Source organism: Oncorhynchus mykiss, chromosome 20 (assembly GCF_057628025.1).
Source record: "Oncorhynchus mykiss isolate SJ-2025 chromosome 20, ASM5762802v1, whole genome shotgun sequence".
NCBI lineage: Eukaryota > Metazoa > Chordata > Actinopteri > Salmoniformes > Salmonidae > Oncorhynchus > Oncorhynchus mykiss.
The window spans coordinates 31,752,571-31,776,154 of NC_143041.1; the positions used below are offsets into that span (position 1 = coordinate 31,752,571).

Here is a 23,584-nt window from a genome sequence, read left to right on the forward strand (position 1 = left end):
CATTGGATGGAAACAGAAGAGAAGTTCAGAAGCACGATCAGTAATGGGCTAGTGACAGCAATGGTTCGAGTTCCTCTTCATATCACATGCTATATGCTACTACGCTCATCCTGTCACTCACACAAGAAATATAAGTTTTGCATTATTTACACAGGATAAGCGCAAATGATTGACAACAGATTGTAAATAGCCCTCAAACAGAATCCCTTCAAATTGGTATAAGTAACCTTTTTCAAATAAGATATTTGTTCCTGGGTTTAGATAACAAGCCAATTATAAGTAGAGCAAATATTGTTGAAGAATCAAAAGTCTTTCTCTTAAGTTGAATGCATTTTGCAGGTTTTTCCTCATTAAGGAAATTGTCCTCATAATCAGAGATACCACAGATGAATCATCTCCCGGAATTCTTTAGTCTGGCTTCATTCTCTTTAAGGTGGAGTGATTATTGTGGGTTAAAGTAATGACAAATCCTCTGGTGCAGCACAGAGAGATAGGATAGAAGTGGCAAGCCATCTAAAATGGATTATTTTCCCCTCTGGAAAACATTTATTGTGCTGTGATTTGGGTTTAGTGATTACAGGTGAGTCAGGTCCTTAGAACTGAATAGCCATACATTGAATGTATGTAACATTTTTTTTGTGTGTTTTTTTTGTTTGAATTTGACCCTTTTTTCTCCCCAATTTCGTGGTATCCAATTGTTTTAGTAGCTACTATCTTGTCTCATCGCTACAACAAAGGTTGAAAGTCATGCGTCCTCCGCTACACAACCCAACCAAGCCGCACTGCTTCTTAACAGAGCGCGCATCCAACCCAGAAGCCAGCCGCACCAATGTGTTGGAGGAAACCTCGTGCACCTGGCAACCTTGGTTAGCGCGCATTGCGCCCGGTACGCCACAGGAGTCGCTGGTGCGTGATGAGACAAGGACATCCCTACCGGCCAAGCCCTCCCTAACCCGGACGACATTAGGCCAATTGTGCGTCGCCCCACGGACCTCCCGGTCGCGGCCGGTTACGACAGAGCCTGGGCGCGAACCCAGAGTCTCTGATGGCACAGCTGGCGCTGCAGTACAGCACCCTTAACCACTGCGCCACCCGGAAGACCCGTATATATAATTTTTTTGAGGAAAAATCCACTTGACGCCACCACAACAACCTTTTCCCATTAACTTTGCCCATAGTGAGTCTTGCACGTCACTTGGGCCTTATAATTTGTATAGGACAAGAAGTCTTCCACCATTTGTGACTGACGGGCTCGATTCGATCTTATGTGGCAAAATTTGAAATTGTGTTTTTTACATTGGATAAACTCAGAGGTAGAAAATTGTCTATGATACACTGCAGTGTATCATAGGAAGGAATAATAGGAAAGTAATTCTGCTTTGAAAGTTGATAAACTTGAAACCTCACTTTTGAGAAAATGGGCCATGAATGTTCTGGTACCTGTTGGAGAGCTCTTCTTTGTCTACACCCATTCAGCATCGTTCACACCCTTCTAAGCTTTAACCCCACCCATCTCTTTAAGGATTCGCAAGTGAGGCTGTGTACTAAACAACCAAAGATTTCAAGATTAAAGGCTGGTTTATACTACGGGTGTGTTTGAAATTTAATCTGGAGTGCCAGAGTGTGCTCTGGGCGTTCATAGACTCAAGCGTTGTCAGATTAGCCGTTCCTAAAATCAGAGAGTTTCGCTCTCGGAGCGCAAACTGGGAAAGGGAAAGGGGGATACCTAGTTAGTCCAACTGAATGTATTCAACTGAAATGTGTCTTCCGCATTGGACACTCTGGCTCCGTCTACATATTTGCAATCAAATGCCAGAATATTCTCCATCTCCTTAGCTATCATACTCTAATTCATTCAACTGATTTCAAAACTCGGTCCTCCAGAAAGTGGAGAGCAACACTTATGCAGATCTACTATGTGATATATTTCGAAAAACCTGCGTTAGAAAGGATTACCAACACAAACTGACCACCTCATATTATTGACAGAAGCATGCTACATGGCGGACCAATCCAAACTCATCTCTCGGCATGCCCAGCCCACTCATTATCTCAACCATTATCTCAGCTAGCGGGAAGATTGCCTAACTTTTCTCCATGGCTAAACCAACTAGGCTTGTAATTTAACAATTGTATTCGTATTTACAGATGGCATACAAGTTTGTTATTAAGGCCCATGAAAGTTCACATGTTCCAGAAGGAATTTCTGCCCCCAAAAAACGGTTCTGATTTTAAAAAAAAGTTTACGCTCAAATAGCGCTACTGTGAAGTAGTGACGTGTGACATACGGCTATTTTCCTGAAACTAGTCACATTTACATTTCAGTCAACACACTTATCCAATTATCCTCCCTTGATAAAAAAAATATCAAATCAGCGTTAAGCTAAATTGAGTGAGCTCAACTGTGAATGATCCTGGCGCATCCCCCCCCAAAAAAGTGTCAAGGGAGGCTAGTTTGGATTTTGCTTCTCTCCAATCACATCACATCACATCGAGAGCAATACGTCATTGACAGAAACAACTTGAATTGTTGCATCTCGTTGTGTTGTCCACTGGCTAGCTAGCTAGATAAAATTGGCCCTTTCCTAAATTAGCCATGGATGGATATATGGATTTGGACTGGTTTTACTTAATTCTCTGTACTGGCCAAAAATTATAACAGCGATTCTGATCCAACCATAAATTAATACATTGTGCCCACGGCCTGAGAGGATGGAAGTTCATTATCTATCTAGATGTAGAAGGCTAATGTTAACTAGCTAACGTTGCCCATAAAAAGGAAGTTAGGCTAGCGAGCAAGCACTTTAGCCAGGTAGCCTAAGACAATAAAAAATACAAGTGTGTACTGTATGACAAAGTCATAGACCATTACATCGACAGGAAAGAGAGGAGGATGGCATTGGCGTTTCTCTACAAGTAGGGTGAGTCAACATGTTTTTTCTACTTGCGCACACACACACATACAGAGAGAGAGCGAGAGAAATCAAAACCATGGACAGCCACATCATATTTAGCTTACGTTGATTGGACTACATTGTTTTTGGTATCTTTTAGTTGTCACTGTAAAATACTAAGTATAGGTGATTTGATGATGTTGAAATGTTGAAGTTGAAATGGTGCTGCAATAGTGGAGGCAGCTCCTGTTTTCTTTGTGACTTGCGGTAACTCTGTGGTTCTAAATCAATAGTTGTTTAGTCGCCCCAAAATGTCCGAAACATTAACTTGCTTGACCATGTGGTAGGTCATGTAAGTGTTTGTAACATGCAATAAACTTTGTGGACTCTACCAGACAGACGTAGCTCTCAGGTATTTATTCTGCCACTGTGTCTTCTTATTGTCTCTGCCTTAGGCCTAGCTATCATGGTCACAAATTAACTGACTGTTATGGTGAGTGAATGAGGACCCAAAGGCGAACTAACTTAAACAGAGCTTCTTTAATAACCAAACATAGGTAGGCTCAGATAGACCGGCAGATTCCGACAGGACAGGACAAGGTTACAGCAAACATGACGATAGTCTGGCTCAGGCATGAAACACAACAAACAAGAATCCGACAAGGACAGGAACAGAAACAGAGAGAGATATAGGGACCTAATCAGAGGGAAAAAGGGAACAGGTGGGAAACGGGGTGAATGGGTAGTTAGAGGAGACAAGGAACAGCTGGGGGAAAGCGGGGGAGAAAAGGTAACCTAACAACGACCAGCAGAGGGAGACAGGGTGAAGGGAAAGGACAGAGACAAGACACAACATGACAGTACATGACAGTACCCCCCCACTCACCGAGCGCCTCCTGGCGCACTCGAGGAGGAAACCTGGCGGCAACGGAGGAAATCCTCGATCAGCGCACGGTCCAGCACGTCCCGAGAGGGAACCCAACTCCTCTCCTCAGGACCGTACCCCTCCCAATCTACGAGGTACTGGTGACCACGGCCCCGAGGACGCATGTCAAAAATTCTACGGACCCTGTAGATGGGTGCGCCCTCGACAAGGATGGGGGGGGGGGGGGGAAGACGAGCGGGGGCGCGAAGGACGGGCTTGATGCAGGAGACATGGAAGACCGGGTGGACGCGACGAAGGTATCGCGGAAGAAGAAGTCGAACTGCGACAGGATTAATGACCCGAGAAATACGGAACGGACCAATGAACCGCGGGGTCAACTTGCGAGAAGCCGTCTTAAGGGGAAGGTTCTGAGTGGAGAGCCAAACTCTCTGACCGCGACAATATCTAGGACTCTTAGTTCTACGCTTATTAGCAGCCCTCACAGTCTGCGTCCTATAACGGCAAAGTGCAGACCTGACCCTCTTCCAGGTGCGCTCGCAACGTTGGACAAAAGCCTGAGCGGAGGGGACGCTGGACTCGGCGAACTGAGATGAGAACAGCGGAGGCTGGTACCCGAGGCTACTCTGAAAAGGAGATAGCCCGGTCGCAGACGAAGGAAGCGAGTTGTGGGCGTATTCTGCCCAGGGGAGCTGTTCTGACCAAGACGCAGGGTTACGAAAAGAAAGACTGCGTAAGATGCGACCAATAGTCTGATTGGCCCGTTCTGCTTGACCGTTAGACTGGGGGTGAAAGCCGGAAGAGAGACTGACGGAAGCCCCAATCAAACGGCAAAACTCCCTCCAAAATTGAGACGTGAATTGCGGACCTCTGTCCGAAACGACGTCTGACGGAAGGCCATGAATTCTGAAAACATTCTCGATGATGATTTGTGCTGTCTCTTTAGCAGAAGGAAGCTTAGCAAGGGGAATGAAATGAGCCGCCTTAGAGAACCTATCGACAACCGTAAGAATAACAGTCTTCCCCGCTGACGAAGGCAGTCCGGTGACAAAATCTAAGGCAATGTGAGACCACGGTCGAGAGGGAATAGGAAGCGGCCTGAGACGGCCGGCAGGAGGAGAGTTACCGGACTTAGTCTGCGCGCAGACCGAACAAGCAGCCACGAAACGACGCGTGTCATGCTCCCGGGTGGGCCACCAAAAACGCTGGCGAATGGAAGCAAGCGTACCCTGAACGCCAGGGTGGCCGGCTAACTTGGCAGAGTGAGCCCACTGAAGAACGGCCAGACGAGTAGGAACGGGAACGAAAAGAAGGTTCCTAGGACAAGCGCGCGGCGACGGAGTGTGAGTGAGCGCTTGTTTTACCTGCCTCTCAATTCCCCAGACAGTCAACCCGACAACACGCCCCTCAGGGAGAATCCCCTCGGGGTCAGTGGAGGCTACTGAAGAACTGAAGAGACGAGACAAAGCATCAGGCTTGGTGTTCTTAGAGCCCGGACGATAAGAAATCACGAACTCGAAACGAGCGAAAAACAGCGCCCAACGCGCCTGACGCGCATTAAGTCGTTTGGCAGAACGGATGTACTCAAGGTTCCTATGGTCAGTCCAAACGACAAAAGGAACGGTCGCCCCCTCCAATCACTGTCGCCATTCGCCTAGGGCTAACCGGATGGCGAGCAGTTCGCGGTTACCCACATCATAGTTACGTTCCGACGGCGACAGGCGATGAGAAAAATACGCGCATGGGTGGACCTTGTCGTCAGAGAGGGAGCGCTGAGAAAGGATGGCTCCCACGCCCACCTCTGACGCGTCAACCTCGACAACGAACTGTCTAGAGACGTCAGGTGTAACAAGGATAGGAGCGGATGTAAAACGATTCTTGAGGAGATCAAAAGCTCCCTGGGCGGAAACGGACCACTTAAAGCACGTCTTGACAGAAGTAAGGGCTGTGAGAGGAGCTGCCACCTGACCGAAATTACGGATGAAACGACGATAGAAGTTCGCGAAGCCGAGAAAGCGCTGCAGCTCGACGCGTGACTTAGGGACGGGCCAATCAATGACAGCTTGGACCTTAGCGGGATCCATCTTAATGCCTTCAGCGGAAATAACAGAACCGAGAAATGTGACGGAGGAGGCATGAAAAGTGCACTTCTCAGCCTTCACAAAAAGACAATTCTCTAAAAGGCGCTGGAGGACACGTCGAACGTGCTGAACATGAATCTGGAGTGACGGTGAAAAAAATCAGGATATCGTCAAGGTAAACGAAAACAAAGATGTTCAGCATGTCTCTCAGGACATCATTGACTAATGCCTGAAAGACAGCTGGAGCGTTAGCGAGGCCGAAAGGAAGAACCCGGTATTCAAAGTGCCCTAACGGAGTGTTAAACGCCGTCTTCCACTCGTCCCCCTCCCTGATGCGCACGAGATGGTAAGCGTTACGAAGGTCCAACTTAGTGAAAAACCTGGCTCCCTGCAGGATCTCGAAGGCTGAAGACATAAGAGGAAGCGGATAACGATTCTTCACTGTTATGTCATTCAGCCCTCGATAATCTATGCAGGGGCGCAGAGACCCGTCCTTCTTCTTGACAAAAAAAAACCCCGCTCCGGCGGGAGAGGAGGAGGGGACTATGGTACCGGCGTCAAGAGCTACAGACAAATAATCTTCGAGAGCCTTACGTTCGGGAGCCGACAGAGAGTATAGTCTACCCCGGGGGGGGGTGGTTCCCGGAAGGAGATCAATACTACAATCATACGACCGGTGTGGAGGAAGAGAGGTGGCCCTGGACCGACTGAACACCGTGCGCAGATCGTGATATTCCTCCGGCACCCCTGTCAAATCACCAGGCTCCTCCTGTGAAGAAGAGACAGAGGAAACAGGAGGGATAGCAGACATTAAACATTTCACATGACAAGAGACGTTCCAGGAGAGGATAGAATTACTAGACCAATTAATGGAAGGATTATGACAAACTAGCCAGGGATGGCCCAAAACAACAGGTGTAAAAGGTGAACGAAAAATTAAAAAAGAAATGGTTTCACTATGATTACCAGAAACAGTGAGGGTTAAAGGTAGCGTCTCACGCTGAATCCTGGGGAGAGGACTACCATCCAGGGCGAACAAGGCCGTGGGCTCCTTTAACTGTCTGAGAGGAATGTCATGTTCCCGAGCCCAGGTCTCGTCCATAAAACAGCCCTCCGCCCCAGAGTCTATTAAGGCACTGCAGGAAGCTGACGAACCGGTCCAGCGTAGATGGACCGACAAGGTAGTGCAGGATCTTGAAGGAGAGACAGGAGTAGTAGCGCTCACCAGTAGCCCTCCGCTTACTGACGAGCTCTGGCCTTTTACTGGACATGAAGTGACAAAATGACCAGCGGAACCGCAATAGAGACAGAGGCGGTTGGTGATTCTCCGTTCCCTCTCCTTAGTCGAGATGCGGATACCTCCCAGCTGCATGGGCTCAGCACCCGAGCCGGCAGAGGAAGATGGTAGTGATGCGGAGAGGGAGGCGACGGAGAGCGCGAGCTCCTTTCCACGAGCTCGGTGACGAAGATCAACCCGTCGCTCAATGCGAATAGCGAGTTCAATCAAGGAATCCACGCTGGAAGGAACCTCCCGGGAGAGAATCTCATCCTTTACCTCTGCGCGGAAACCCTCCAGAAGACGAGCGAGCAAGGCCGGCTCGTTCCAGCCACTGGAGACAGCAAGAGTGCGAAACTCAATAGAGTAGTCTGTTATGGATCGATTGCCTTGACATAGGGAAGACAGGGCCCTGGAAGCCTCCTCCCCAAAAACAGATCGATCAAAAACCCGTATCATCTCCTCCTTAAAGTCTTGATACTGGTTAGTACACTCAGCCCTTGCCTCCCAGATTGCCGTGCCCCACTCACGAGCCCGTCCAATAAGGAGAGATATGACGTAGGCGACACGAGCAGTGCTCCTGGAGTAAGTGTTGGGCTGGAGAGAAAACACAATATCACACTGGGTGAGGAACGAGCGGCATTCAGTGGGCTCCCCAGAGTAACACGGCGGGTTATTGATTCTGGGCTCCGGAGATTCGAAAGCCCTGGAAGTGGCCGGTGGATCGAGGCGGAGATGGTGAACCTGTTCTGTGAGGTTGGAGACTTGGGTGGCCAGGGTCTCAACGGCATGTCGAGCAGCAGACACTTCCTGCTCGTGTCTGCCTAGCATCGCTCCCTGGATCCCGACGGCTGAGTGGAGAGGATCCGAAGTCGCTGGGTCCATTCTTGGTCGGATTCTTCTGTTATGGTGAGTGAATGAGGACCCAAAGGCGAACTAACTTAAACAGAGCTTCTTTAATAACCAAACATAGGTAGGCTCAGATAGACCGGCAGATTCCGACAGGACAGGACAAGGTTACAGCAAACATGACGATAGTCTGGCTCAAGCATGAAACACAACAAACAAGAATCCGACAAGGACAGGAACAGAAACAGAGAGAGATATAGGGACCTAATCAGAGGGAAAAAGGGAACAGGTGGGAAACGGGGTGAATGGGTAGTTAGAGGAGACAAGGAACAGCTGGGGGAAAGCGGGGGAGAAAAGGTAACCTAACAACGACCAGCAGAGGGAGACAGGGTGAAGGGAAAGGACAGAGACAAGACACAACATGACAGTACATGACACTGACAGGTTATTATCACAACACATAGGTTGTAATATGGCTTTTTTTCAGCTTTTCTTCCCCAGTGATTTTACCCACGCACCACTACTGGCAACTTAAAGGACCAATTCGGGTTAAGTGCCTTGGACAAAGGCACAACAATAGTTTAACCTAGTTGGCTCAGGGATTCAAACCAGCAACCTTTCAGTTACTGGCCCAACATTATTAACCGATAGGCTACCTGCCGTCCAGCAAGGGAGTGTGTAGGAGGGAGTAAAGGGAAGGAGGCCTCCTCCATCAGCGCTGTCTATAGTTAGCGGAGACTAGTTCACTATGAAAGAGGGAGCACAGTCATCAAAGCATCTGATAAAGACAGACAGCAGCTTAACACTAAAACACTTCAGCTGCCTCATGGTAGCTGCCTCTGGAATTACTGAGTGTGATGGTCCGCTTGGCTGGCAGACATGATCACAACGGTGGCAGTTACCTCGATTCAAATAGAGCAGATATCCCTGCGCAGCCAGCTGTCTTTTCTGATTCCTCAGTGCCAGCAGATGATGTCTAGTGGAACAAATTCGCAAATACTTTGGGATGTTCACCGCTGACACGTGGCTTTTGTGCATGGCGTGTTGTAAGGCCTAATGCACATGCATAGTGACAGCTGACATAGAGTAGGCGTAAACATGCCTTTTCACGGACAGCTCCATCCTCATCAGTGCCATTACAATTTATGTCGTCACTGTGAAAACATCTAGAATGTGTTTATAGGCAATAAATATACACAGCAACTCACTATGGCATCGTATGCCTATATATAAAACATTTTAGGATTTTAGGAAATGAATGACATGAATGGTAACCCGAGTATAACCGCAGAAACAGAGCAGCAGAGTAGCCTATAGCAATGAAGGCTTGTTGCTAAGGAACAACCGGAACATGTCCTCTGACTGTGATTATCTTCTCCTGATACAGCATTCCATTACATTCAGGCCAAGACAGTGTTTCTCCAAGATTGTTTTTCAACATGGGCTTCTTTAATCATTTCAATTGAAATCAATTGTAGGGGAAACACTTGAGTTGAATTCCTTTGGTACAAACAAGTTAAACTTCTAATGAATATTAAAATGTAAAGTGGGCAATGTATACTCTGACGTCTTTCCTTTATTTTTAATTTATTGTTTTATTTCACCTTTATTTAACCAGGTAGGCTAGTTGAGAACAAGTTCTCATTTGCAACTGTGACCTGGCCAAGATAAAGCAAAGCAGTGTGACACAGACAACAACACAGAGTTACACATGGAGTAAACAATAAACAAGCCAATAACACAATAAACAAGTCAATGACACAGTAGACAAAAAAACTATATATACAGTGTGTGCAAAAGGCATGAGGAGGTAGGCAATAAATAGGCCATAGGAGCGAATAATTACAATTTAGCAGATTAACACTGGAGTGATAAATGAGCAGATGATCATGTGCAAGTAGAGATACTGGTGTGCAAAAGAGCAGAAAAGTAAATAAAATAAAAACAGTATGGGGATGAGGTAGGTAGATTGGGTGGGCTATTTACAGATGGACTATGTACAGCTGCAGTGATCGGTTAGCTGCTCAGATAGTTGATGTTTAAAGTTGGTGAGGGAAATAAAAGTCTCCAACTTCAGCGATTTTTGCAATTCGTTCCAGTCACTGGCAGCAGAGAACTGGAAGGAAAGGTGGCCAAATGAGGTGTTGGCTTTGGGGATGATCAGTGAGATATACCTGCTGGAACGTGTGCTACGGGTGGGTGTTGTCGCAGTGGTGGGTGGTGTAAGGTGATTTGGTAACAAAACGGATGGCACTGTGACAGACTGCATCCAGTTTGCTGAGTAGAGTGTTGGAAGCTATTTTGTAGATGACATCGCCGAAGTCGAGGATCGGTAGGATAGTCAGTTTTACTAGGGTAAGTTTGGTGGCGTGAGTGAAGGAGGCTTTGTTGCGAAATAGAAAGCCGATTCTAGATTAGATTTTGGATTGGAGATGTTTAATATGAGTCTGGAAGGATAGTTTACAGTCTAGCCAGACACCTAGGTATTTATAGTTGTCCACATATTCTAGTTCGGAACCGTCCAGGGTGGTGATGCTACTCGGGCGGGTGGGTGCGGGCAGCGAACGGTTGAAATGCATGCATTTGGTTTTACTAGCGTTTAAGAGCAGTTGGAGGCCACGGAAGGAGTGTTGTATGGCATTGAAGCTTGTTTGGAGGTTAGTTAGCACAGTGTCCAAGGAAGGGCCAGAAGTATACAGAATGGTGTTGTCTGCGTAGAGGTGGATCAGGGAATCACCCGCAGCAAGAGCAACATAATTGATATATACAGAGAAAAGAGTCGGCCCGAGAATTTAACCCTGTGGTATCCAGCATTTTAAAACAGAAAATCTTTGTCAAAAGGAATACGTTATTCAGTTGGAAATGTCAAACAGTCAAAGACATGTTCGTTCTGTCAAAAAACATCACAAAAGCCACTGTTAATATAGGAGCCAAAGAAAGCAGTAATGAGTCTGATTATAAACTATTTTCTTTCTGTAGTGTGACATGTTTTGCTCCATCTCCTACACTGAATTATAATCATTTGAGTGGCAGATAAAACAAAGACAAGAGTATATAATGAGTGGAGGCCAAAACAATATCTACATGAGTAATGCATTCATTGACAAAGCTACTATCAATCATACTGTGAATAAATGTTTACTGTTCAGGAACAGGCCTATTCTTGTCCTCATCTTACCTTGAAGAAAGACATTCCTATGGGAGGGAGGAAATGGTGGACCTATAATTGTTCACCACTGATGACCTTTCAAGACCAGTGCTTGACTTGGGCAGGAGCTCACCGGAGCTGAGTACTGACACCTCAAATTGTCTACTGCTTGAGCTCCTGTTCCGCTTCTAGAATATTATCTCAAAAGGATTATGAGACAAAAGGATTATGCACCTAAATACAAATGGTACTGGCACCCAAAATGAGTACTGGAACCTATTTCAGATCAAGTGAAGCACTGTTCAAGACCAATATTATTAATCTCCCTTAATAAAGATGGAAAGTCATTGAGTATGAGAATAAGGGCAGTGCCCAGGAAACCAAATGTGTAAGGAATCACACAGCATGCTACATCCTATAAATAGATCTCAGGAGTTAATCATAAGGAGAGCCAACATATTGAGCGTAACACAGTGTGACATAAACTGCTTGTTGGGGATCCATAGGAGGCTGAGTTACAATGGACATCAATTCTGTGCATGTTATTTCCTGGAGTTTGAGAGGATGGAACAACTAAACTCTTAGAAAAAAGCATTCCAAAAGGATTCTTTGGCTGTCCCCATTGGAGAACAGTTTTGGTTCCATGTAGAACCCTCTGTGGAAAAGGTTCTACATGGAACTCAAAAGGGTTTTACCTGGAACCAAACGGCTTCTCCCTGGAACCAAACAGGGTTCTTTAATGGGTTCTCCTATAGGGACAGCCGAAGAACCCTTGTTGGTTCTAGATAGCACCTTTTTTCTAGGAGTGTAGTATTAACCTGTATTTTCTGCCCATTGAAATGATTCTGTTTGGCTTAGAGTACTGTGTTGAACCTATCCAAACATGTTTCTAAACCCGTAGTTATCCCCACAGGACCTCCAGCACATGGCGAGTAATCTTTGAAGTGACTTATGAAACCTACTAACATCATGAAACAAGGAGAGATTTTATTACTAAAGTGTTGTTGAATGATGTTGAGTAATCGATCAGGGAACACTTAGAGAAAAAGAAACCTAATGTTTTTATTTATTCTGTATCCCTTAGCTCAGAACCCTCCTTTATGTAATACATGAATTGGACCTGCTGTATTAGGCAGCTGTGATAAGAGGACAAATGAAATGATAAATCTTCATTAATCAATATCATTTTGTTTGTGCATGGAGGGAAATTGTACCCTGAATCAATTTCCCTATCTCGCAGAGGTTTGCACATTGTACAAAATTATGATAAAAACACAAGTACTAGCCTGACAATAGGCCACCTTTTTGTTAATCAATGAACAAACATATGGCCATGAAGGGTACAGGTCCATCTTGAATGCATTGTTTGTGACCCAAAAACTTAAGTGTTAACAACAATTACGGCAATGGATCACACGTGATGATTTATTGTACTGTAAGATAGGAAACACGCTCTGCTCTTGCAGGTAGGCTGACTCGGGGAAGGGATGGTCGGAGAGAACGCATCGGTGTCTCCATGACAACAAACAGCACTCTACTATTTTCCCTGCGGTTTCCTGCAGTTCTAGAATTGATTTATCACATGAGCGTGCAGATATCATTCTGTGGGTGACACAACTTGTCATTTGTTTGTGCTTGTGAGAGTTCCTGGATGTAAGCACTGATCTGGTGGAACTTGTCTGATCGGTGTCGTTGCTAATGGCATGAACGTTATCCACCATGTAGGTGCTCAGCAAAGACCAAGAAAGGTTAAAAAGGTATATTCATTTAAGATAGTTTGGGTTGATCTGCACTTCCAGTTTTGAGATGGGAATGATTAGCCTGATTTTGCGTAAATCATGCATTGATGTCAATGCAAGATTTGCACGAGATATGAGCAAAGCTACTTGTCTTTAAAAATGTTTTTTTTATCATAATGAATATCAGTTCAACACCTGCTCATTGGAGCAGTGGCTTAGTGCAATTTCGCAAGTCTCCACGCAATGTCAGAGCAAGGTATCTGCTATCACACCATGTAAAGTAAAAACTAAAAAAATATATAAATTGCAACTAAGTGGATTTATGTCAACTCCGTCAGACACATTAAACGGCATTTCATTTGTTCAATTATTGTCCAACAAATGTTTAAAGGCATTGATTGTTTAATTCTAACATTAGATATTTCATACAAATACAAATGTGCAAACTTATTTTTGTTTTATTGCACTATTAAATCCTCCAGGGCTAATTTCATTAGCATTTGTGCCATCATTTTCTACATTTAGAACATAAAACATTTATACAGCAAACATGATCCCTTGGGTTTAGCACAGGAAATACTACCATTGTTTAAGCATATATTGCAGACAGTGATGGAATTGACAACATATACTCAAAACAGACATATTTTTGCCTCTAAAAGTTCAATACAAACATTTGTAAAATATGGAAAATTACTATTTTGAAAATAATCCCCAAATGAAAACATAACCAAAAATCTGACGGAGTTGATGTTTTACAGGGTTGACAAAAATGGCCTTTTCTTCTTCATCTTCTCATTTTTTGCTTAATAAATCTAAAACCTAATTAAATGTAACACATTTTTACCAAAATGTATATTCTATTTCAATATATCTGGCAGATGGAATGACAGTTTATGGTTGTGACCATGGTGATTCCAATATTGTTTGTCAAATGTAGAAAACTTTACAGACTAAGAGTGGTCCTGTCGCACTACATGTATTGAGGACATGAATAAGGGGTCCTTATGGTATAGCTGACCCTGCTCATTCCTGATTCATTTAGGATTTTAGACCAATCTGACAGAGTAAATCAAATCTCTGAACACAACTTTTAGGAATGAAATGGAAATTAATAATATTTTGTATGTGAAAGTATTTAGAGAATTCCCCAAACAAATATTTTATTTTATAAAATGCCCCTAAATGTAAACGCTTAACTCAAATAATGCAACAAAATAAAAAATGTCAACTGTAAAAATAAGGTTTCAATGCCAGACAAAGGATTGTCCCGACTTTCAAGAATACCTGAGCTAATTTCCTGCTATTCTACACATTTTGCCATGAAGCTGAGACACCGTGTCTCAATCTTGGCACTCCGCCACCATTGTAAAAAATATTTTGGAAGCTATAGAAATGCATTTATTGTCACCTTAATGCAAACTTTTAAATTATCGTATGTGAGCTAAACATAAAAATAAAAAAAGCCTAAATATATTTTTACAAATGTATAATTTTGAGAGATTACTAACGTTACTGTCCCCACTACAACAAAACAATACTTAAATACATGTAATTCAAACATTTAATTGAAATACTGTAAAATTCCATTCATTCCTATGGAGGACTGCTTCTACTGGTAAGGGCCAATATGGCCGACCGGTGGCTTGAAAGTAATCCAGGGTTAATATACATCATTGGCTACACCAGTGCATTGGGTTAGATGGAGGACTTTGTGAGTAGATTCTGAATTCCCCAAGGGAGTTGACTCTCGCGGTTGCGCTTACAGTAGCTTACATGCCTCAGGGTCATAGTGAAGCAGTGAAGAGTGGCAATATGGGGGGAAAACCATACCGAAACTTGTGCTGTGGATAACGAATATCTGTATTCTTATTGAACAAGTTCAGGTAGTAGTACGTCTGTATAAGACTGAACTCGACCCAGGACTCTTAGACTACTGTATGTCATCAGCAGAGATCAGTTGGTCATCACATCCTCTTATTCATCAAAGAATAAATGAAGCAGGTGAATGCTTATGTACTACTAATCCTACTACAAACACCCCTGGCTGAGGAAGACATTTCTGAGTAACATCGTTGATTTACGGTTGACCTTGACCTTTTGGGATTGTGACTGGGGAATGGCGATGCTCCAATGATTCAAGGCTTTGTTGTGTTTCTGATATTTTCCATTCCTCTCTAATTCAGGCCGTTATCCCCACCTGCTTCAAGATGTCAATTACCATCCCATGCCCAAGAAAGGGAAAGTAACTGAACTGACTGACTACCGATCCGTAGCACTCACTTCCGTCATCATGAAGTACTTTGAAAGGCTAGTCAAAGACTACATCACCTTCTCCCTCCCTGATAAACTCGACCCTCGCCAATTTGCCTACTGCCCCAACAGATCCAAGGATGACGCAATCGCCATTGCCTTGCACACTGCTCTCACCCACCTGGACAATAGGGATGCATATGTGAGGATGTTCGTCATCGACTACAGCTCTGCCTTCAATACCATAGTGCTCTCTAAGCTCACCACAAAACTCACAGCCCTGGGACTGAACTCCTTCCTATGCAACTGGGTCCTGGACTTCCTGATGGGCCGCCCCCAGGTAGTGAAGGTAGGCAACATTACCTCCTCCATACTGATCCTCAACATGGGGGCCCCCACAACGCTGCATCCCCAGTCCCCTGCTGTACTCCCTGTATACCCACTACTACATGGCCTCACACAGTTCCAACTTCATCATCAAGTTCGCTGACGTCACGACAGTAGTAGGCCTGATTACCAACAACGACGAGACGGCCTACCGGGAAAAGGTAGACACTGGTGCCAGGTAACCAACCTCTCCCTCAACATCAGCAAAACAAAGGAGCTGATTGTTGATTTCAGGAAGAACCAGCTGAGCACGCCCCCATACTCACCAACAGGGCCGCCGTGAAGACTGTCAAAAATGTCAAATGTAGGCCTCCCGAGTGGCGCAGTGGTCTAAGGCACCGCTGTGCCACTAGAGATCCTGGTTCAAGTCCAGGCTCTGTCGCACCCGGCCGCGACTGGGAGACCCATGGGGCGGTGCACAATTGGCCCAGCGTCGTCCGGGTTAGGGGAGGGTTTGGCCGGCAGGGATGTCCTTGTCCCATCGCGCTCTAGCGACTCCTGTGGCGGACCAGGCGCAATGCACGCTGACACAGTCGCCAGGTGTACAGTGTTTCCTCTGGCACATTGGTGCGGCTGGCTTCCGGGGTTAAGCGGGCATTGTGTCAAGAAGCAGTGCGGCACGCCTGGGTTGTGCTTCGGAGGACGCACAGCTCTCAACCTTTGTCTCTCCCAAGTCTAAATGGGAGTTGCAGCGATGAGACAACACTTGGCTGGATGTCCTTTGGGTGGTGGATCAGTCTTGATACACACGCGAAACAGTTGAGCGTGAAAAACCAAGCAGCTTTGCAGTTCTTGACACACTCAAACCGATGTGCCTGGCACTTACTACCATACCCCGTTCAAAGCAACTTAAATATTTTGTCTTGCCCATTCACTCTTGGCATTCTCTCAACCAGCTTCACCTGGAATGCTTTTCCAACAGTCTTGAATAAGTTCCCACATATGCTGAGCACTTGTTGGCTGCTTTTCCTTCAATCTGCTGTCCAACTCATCTCGAGGTTGGGTAATTGTGGAGGCCAGGTCATCTGATGCAGGTCTCCATTACTCTCCTTGGTCAAATAGCCCTTACACATCCTGGAGGTGTGTTGTGTCATTGTCCTGTTGAAAACAAATTATAGTCCCACTAAGCGCAAACCAGATGGGATGGCTTGCAGAATGCTTTGGTAGCCATGCTGGTTAAGTGTGCCTTGAATTCTAAATAAATTACTGACAGTGTCACTAGCAAAGCATGCCCACACCATCACACCTCCTCCTCAATGCTTCCCAGTGGGAACCACACATGCAGAGACCATCCGTTCACCTCTGCATCTCACAAAGACACGGCGGTTGGAAGACAAAATCTCAAATATGGATTCATCAGACCAAAGGACAGATTTCCACCGATCTAATGTCCATTGCTAGTGTTTATTGGCCCAAGCAAGTCTCTTCTTCTTATTGGTGTCCGACAATGTAGGCCTGATTGACGCAGTCTCCTCTGAACAGTTGATGTTGAGATGTGTTTGTTACTTGAACTCTGTGAAGTATTTATTTGGGCTGCAATTTCGTAGGCTGTTAACTCTAAAGAACTTATCCTCTGCAGCAGAGATAACTCTGGGTCTTCCATTCCTGTGGCGGTCATCATGAGAGCCAGTTTAATCATAGTGGTTGATGGTTTTTACGACTGCACTTGAAGAAACTTTAAAAGTTCTTGAAATGTTCCGCACTGACTGACCTTCATGTATTAAAGTAATGATGGACTGTCATTTCTCGTTGCTTATTTGAGCTGTCCTTGCCATAATATGGACTTGGTCTTTTACCAAATAGGGCTATCTTCTGTATACCTCCCTTACCTTGTCACAACACAACTGATTGGCAGAAACGCATTAAGAAAGAAATTCCACTTTTTTGGTTACTATTACTATATGCTATTTCATAGTTTTGATGTCTTCACTATTATTCTACAATGTAGAAAATTGTAAAAATAAAGAAAATCCCTTGAATGAGTAGGTGTGTCCACACTTTTGACTGGTACTGTATATATTATAATTTATTTTATTGTTTCATTCACACCTGCACTGTTGGAGCTCAGAGCTTAAGTATTTCACTGTACACTGCAACTACATCTGCGATACTATGCATGTGACTAAATAAAAACCTGATCTAATCTAATAATATGAAGAAGGTTAGTGAAGCTGTTTCATTAAAAACACATATCTGTCTAATAATATGTGCTAACAGATGTGTCATGAGCTGCCACCATTCAACACACCTGTGACAATGATGGCATGTCTGTATGGCAAGTGGTGTGATGATATCAAAGTAACATGTTACTATGTAAATCAGAAAGCTATCAGCAGTCTCATGGCCAATCCATCCTCTCAATGTCTCCATGCAGGCTCAGTCTCACAATGGCAGATCACGGGCTACACATGCTCTACACTTCTAATGAGCCATTACCCTAGTGAATTATTCTTCTGTGAAAGGGTATAGGCCAGGGTATTGCCTACACCAAGTCCTTCTAGTGGGAAAAGTCCTTCTTAAGCGGTGAGGTCCCACCGTACAATAAGTGACCCTAATACCAATTTACTGACATATAGACAAGTTCAGTGTAATTACAGTGTAAGTACACATTGTTACATTGCTCTTACAACTGCTATTTTTTTTCCTGCATTTATTTGGGGGGGGGGGGGGGGATACGCTCTCAAAATATATATTTTTCAGATGTTTTCAAAGTAAAGTGTTTATGAGAGTTAAATACCAATAATAATCGAATTATGTCAAAATCATATGTAGCCAATGTCCGCCTATCAATGGTCCCACATCAATGGTTTCTTTGACAGTTAATATTATTATGGTGACTCCACTGGGGTCTGGAAATCCATTGCGTTATAGCCGAATCCAAACGCGTTCATTTCTGACCGTTCGAGCCACTGCAGATGTCTGTGGTTGCAATAAAATGCTATCTTTAACAGCAGGCAGTTGTGACTATGCTATATAAAATTACACATGGTGCAATACTCTGATAGTCTATTGACAAAATGTTTGCAATACATTTTTTTTATAATGGCCTTCGACACATACTCTAGTTGTAATGAATTCCCTTTAATTACAGGCGGAATAATGTAGCCATTTACTGGTCTATTTCATGATTTACATGCGCCTAATTCCTGGTGGAATTCTTTCACGTGCTCTGTTCAGAACAATTATTGAGCATGGTGCCATATTGGTCTATCAACAACCTGTTTCTTTCAATTTACCACAATGTGGTTCCTGACGGTATCCCCTTCTATGGCGGGTTACTGTCAGTTGATTTTCCAATTAAACTATGAAATGTACACATACTACTAATATAACCTAGACTCTGATTTACCATGCATCAGAACAATAGTGTCAGGGTATCCCCTTCTTATAGGCTATAAAACCTGGTATTAGTTGTTGATATCTTACCTGATAATGACATACATGACGAGCACATTTCCCACCAGACCAAGCACACACACAATAGAGTAAAGAGTCGTGATTATAATCGCGATGATCACTGGTGTCGAATCTTTGGCCAGATTGTCTGTTCTCTCACATTTGGCATCCAAACTCATGTTATCGCTGAAGTTCCGACAAAAAACACTATTGTTCATCATGGCCATATTCGAGAAATGGTACGGATAGTTCGACGTGTTGCCACCGCTTTCCATGGTCAGCTGAAGCTGTCCCGGCTGAGGCGCTCAGGACAAGAAATCTCGCAACGATTCTCTCACGTTCAAGGCTGCACGGTGTGAGTTAAGGCGTTTTTGTGTCACACCAAGTACCCTTACGCACGAGTTATTGGACGTGGATGAAACATAAATGCATGTTACCAGTTCCCCCTATTGCGTTCTCAATTTATCAAGCAAAATGACGTCACTCCATGAACCAACCCCGAGGCACTGGCGTTAGAATGCGGTAATTGCCTATAGCGAAGCATTAGCCTTCAGAATTATTTAACAATATTGCGCTACAGTAGACTGCATACATTTTCAAACTCAGCCCTTACGAAAAAATATTTCAATCAGAGTGCAGTATAACTGCAGTACACAGCAGTATAACTGTAGTTAGAGTGCAATATAACTGCAATATGCGCAAATACTGATCCAAAATAAGTATTTTTTACTTCAGTAATTTTGCAGTGTAACTGCAGTTCGACTGCAGTACACTGCAGTTATTCTGCAATTACTGCGCCCAAAATACCAGTCGACTGCTGTTACTGTACTTTTACTGCAGTTTCAAAACTGCAATCTTTTTTTGTAATGGAGGTCAATCTGAAGTGCAGCTGTAGACCCTAGCCTATAGGCTACAAGTGAACGTGTCGGTGGGAACTTACGTTTTTGGTTTCCCATTGGTTCTGGGAACGAAGCCAGAAGTTTCCTGACCATTAAAACATAACGTTTTTTAAAATGTTTTCAGAACGGAAGTGAAAATGTAGACTTTTCTGGGAACTAACATTTTTAGGTCGCAGGGAATTTAAGAGAATGTTTTTCTATGGTTCCCTGATTGTTTTTTTGTTTTTTTTGTGTGTGTGGGGGGGGGGGGGGGGGGGGGTTATTAACATTCTGAGAAAGGAAATGATAGGTTGTGTAATAATGTTCTGAGAACATGTTTAGATTTTCATTTTAGTCATTTAGCAGACGTTCTTATCCAGAGCGACTTACACTCTTAAAATAGCTCGGTGGGACAACCACATATCACAAGCATAGTAAGTACATTTTTTTAAATAATGTAGCTGCTAGTAGTCAAATCAAATTGTATTTGTCACATACACATGGTTAGCAGATGTTAATGCGAGTGTAGCGAAATGCTTGTGCTTCTAGTTCCGACAATGCAGTAATAACCAATGAGTAATCTAACCTAACAATTCCACAATACTACCTTATACACACAAGTGTAAGGGGATAAAGAATATGTACATAAAGATATATGAATGAGTGATGGTACAGAACGGCATAGGCAAGATGCAGTAGATGGTATCAAGTACAGTATATACATATGAGATGAGTAATGTAGGGTATGTAAACAAAGTGGCATAGTTTAAAGTGGCTAGTGATACATGTATTACATAAGGATGCAATAGATGATATAGAGTACAGTATATACATATGCATATGAGATGAGATGAGTAATGTAGGGTATGTAAACATTATATTATATTAAGTGGCATTGTTTAAAATGGCTAGTGATAAATTTTTACATCAATTTCCATCCATTTCCATTATTAAAGTGGCTGGAGTTGAGTCAGTATGTTGGCAGCAGCCACTCAATGTTAGTGGTGGCTGTTTAACAATCTGATGGCCTTGAGATAGAAGCTGTTTTTCAGTCTCTCACTAGCCATTTTAAACAATGCCACTTAATATAATATAATGTTTACATACATTACTCATCTCATCTCATGTGTATATGTATATGTAAGTCGCTCTGGATAAGAACGTCTGCTAAATGACTAAAATGAAAATCTAAACATGTTCTCAGAACATTATTACACAACCTATCATTTGCTTTGATGCACTTCTGGATGATAGCGGGGTGAACAGGCAGTGGTGGTTGTTGTCCTTGATGATCTTTATGGCCTGTGACACCGGGTGGTGTAGGTGTCCTGGAGGAAACCCGGTGATGCGTTGTGCAGACCTCACTACCCCACACATGGTGATACAGCCCGACAGGATGCTCTCGATTGTGCATCTGTAGAAGTTTGTGAGTGCCGAATTTCTTCAGCCTCAACGCTGTCTGTGTGGACCAATTCAGTTTGTCCGTGATGTGTACGCCGAGGAACTTACTACCCTCTCCACTACTGTCCCGTCGATGTGGATAGGGGGGTGTTCCCTCTGCTGTTTCCTGAAGTCCTTTGTTGTTGTTTTTTTCTTTTATTGAATTTTTACCCCTTTTTCGTAGTATCCAATTGTTAGTAGCTACTATCTTGTCTCATCGCTACAACTCCCGTACGGGCTCGGGAGAGACGAAGGTTGAAAGTCATGCAGCCTCCGATACACAACCCAACCAAGCCGCACTGCTTCTTAACACAGCGCGCATCCAACCCGGAAGCCAGCCGCACCAATGTGTCGGAGGAAACACCTGGCAACCTTGGTTAGCGCGCACTGCGCCCGGCCCGTCACAGGAGTCGCTGGTGCGGGATGAGACAAGGATATCCCTACCGGCAAAACCGCGGCCGGTTACGACAGAGCCTGGGCGCGAGCCCAGAGTCTCTGGTGGCACAGCTGGCGCCCTTAACCACTGCGCCACCCGGGAGGCCTCCTTTGTTTTGTTGACGTTGAGTGTGAGGTTATTTTCCTGACACCACACTCCGAGGGCCCTCACCTCCTCCCTGTAGGCTGTCTCGTCGTTGTTGGTAATCAAGCCTACCTTCTGTAGTGTCAGCTCAGAACTAGAAGGGGGAAGGGAGGGGGGGGGGGGGGGGGGGGGGGGTGGTGTTTCAATAATACTGCTAACTTAACTGTTTTGAACCCCAAGCACAGATGGGACACATGGAAATGAATTTGCTTCGGCATTAATCATGCAAACACATTTTTTTTTATTGTGGCATGGCATCAATGAGATTTGAACGTATGATCTACTCTCTACCCATGGAATTGGTATACAGCGCCACCAGGAAGGAGCTGGCGCGCCATGTTTTTTTTACTAATACAAAGCTGTCAATTTAAGTCTATTCAAAGAGTCCCTATTATAAAGCAAACAAGCACTCATTAAGATCAGGTGTGACCAATTAAAGGGTGCCGCCAACACACCTGAACACACTTAACAAGAAAGAGAATAGAGTTTTGTTGATTGAGAACGGAATGTATATGTTTTTAAATAACGTTCTTAGAATGTTCTTAGAACATAACTAATGTTTTTTTTGTGTAATATTCTGAGACATGACTTTAAATAGAACCATGAGGAAACGTTTTGGGAAGGTTGTATGCAAAGTTAACATAGGATAACCACTCTAAGAAACATATGGTTCTCTGAACGTTGTGTGCGAGCTTGGTAAGCTACCAATATCAGAAAGATATTGCTTACAAATATGTGGGGGTAGTAGTGGTGGTGGTGAGGGCAGTTTGAGGTATTCTTATAGTCAATGTTTTGTGTTGCATTTTAATTGCATTATAAGTGAAAGAGGTCTGGTCCCAACAGTTCTATAATCCAATAGTCATTGATTTTAATCATGATAATGCAACTGTGTGTTACACTACTATTTCTGGGAAAAGTTAAGTGGATCACATTTATTTGTTAAATGTATTGAATGCCGAGAAACTTTGGTACAGAACAAAGCAGCTTGGAAAGGGGATCCCTAGTCAGTTGCACAACTGAATGTGTTCAACAAAAAAATGTGGCTTCTGCATTTAACCCAACCTTGCTTTAGGGCAGAACAGCAAAGTTTTCCATCTTGCCAATTCAGGAATTTGATCATGCAACTTTCCAGTTACTGTTCCAAAGCTCTAACCGCTAGGCTACCTGCCATCCCAAGAGACACACACCTAAGACATTAAGTTATGACAATTGTTACAGTGAGTCCTATTTGAGTCATTTGCAAACTTAGACAATCATTGTTGTTGTGATGTTATCAAAAATATTTAAAATCATCTATCACAGGATCGATCACAAGCCCAGCTTTTAGTTCTCTCAAGTCTTTGTAGTAATGTATGCTCATAGGAGTCTACAGCTGGAAATGGCTCAGGGAGCTACAGCTACATGTTAGGTACTGTACTACTACAGTAAATTGCTCAGAGAGCTACATGTTAGGTACTGTAAATTGCTCAGAGAGCTACAGCTACATGTTAGGTACTGTAAATTGCTCAGAGAGCTACAGCTACATGTTAGGTACTGTAAATTGCTCAGAGAGCTACAGCTACATGTTAGGTACTGTAAATTGCTCAGAGAGCTACAGCTATATTTATTTAACTAAGCAAGTCAGTTAAGAACAATGACGGCCTGCCAAAAGGCAAAAAGCCTCCTGCGGGGACGGGGGCTGGGATAAAAAAAAATCATATATAAGACAAAAACACACATCGCAACAAGAGAGACAACACTACCTAAAGAGAGACCTAAGACAACATAGCAAGGCAGCAAC

The 23,584-nt window shown here is 44.0% G+C and overlaps 1 protein-coding gene across 1 annotated transcript in view; it reads right to left on the reverse strand.

The window, feature by feature from the left end:
• Positions 1 to 19,425, reverse strand: part of oprm1 (opioid receptor, mu 1) — a 34,019-nt gene extending 14,594 nt beyond the window's left edge. The window contains exon 1 of the mRNA XM_021576318.3: positions 18,937 to 19,425. Coding sequence (XP_021431993.3) covers positions 18,937 to 19,181 — 245 coding nt within the window. The 5' untranslated portion in view covers positions 19,182 to 19,425. The remainder of the gene's footprint in view (positions 1 to 18,936) is intronic.
• Between the last annotated feature and the right edge of the window lie 4,159 nt (positions 19,426 to 23,584).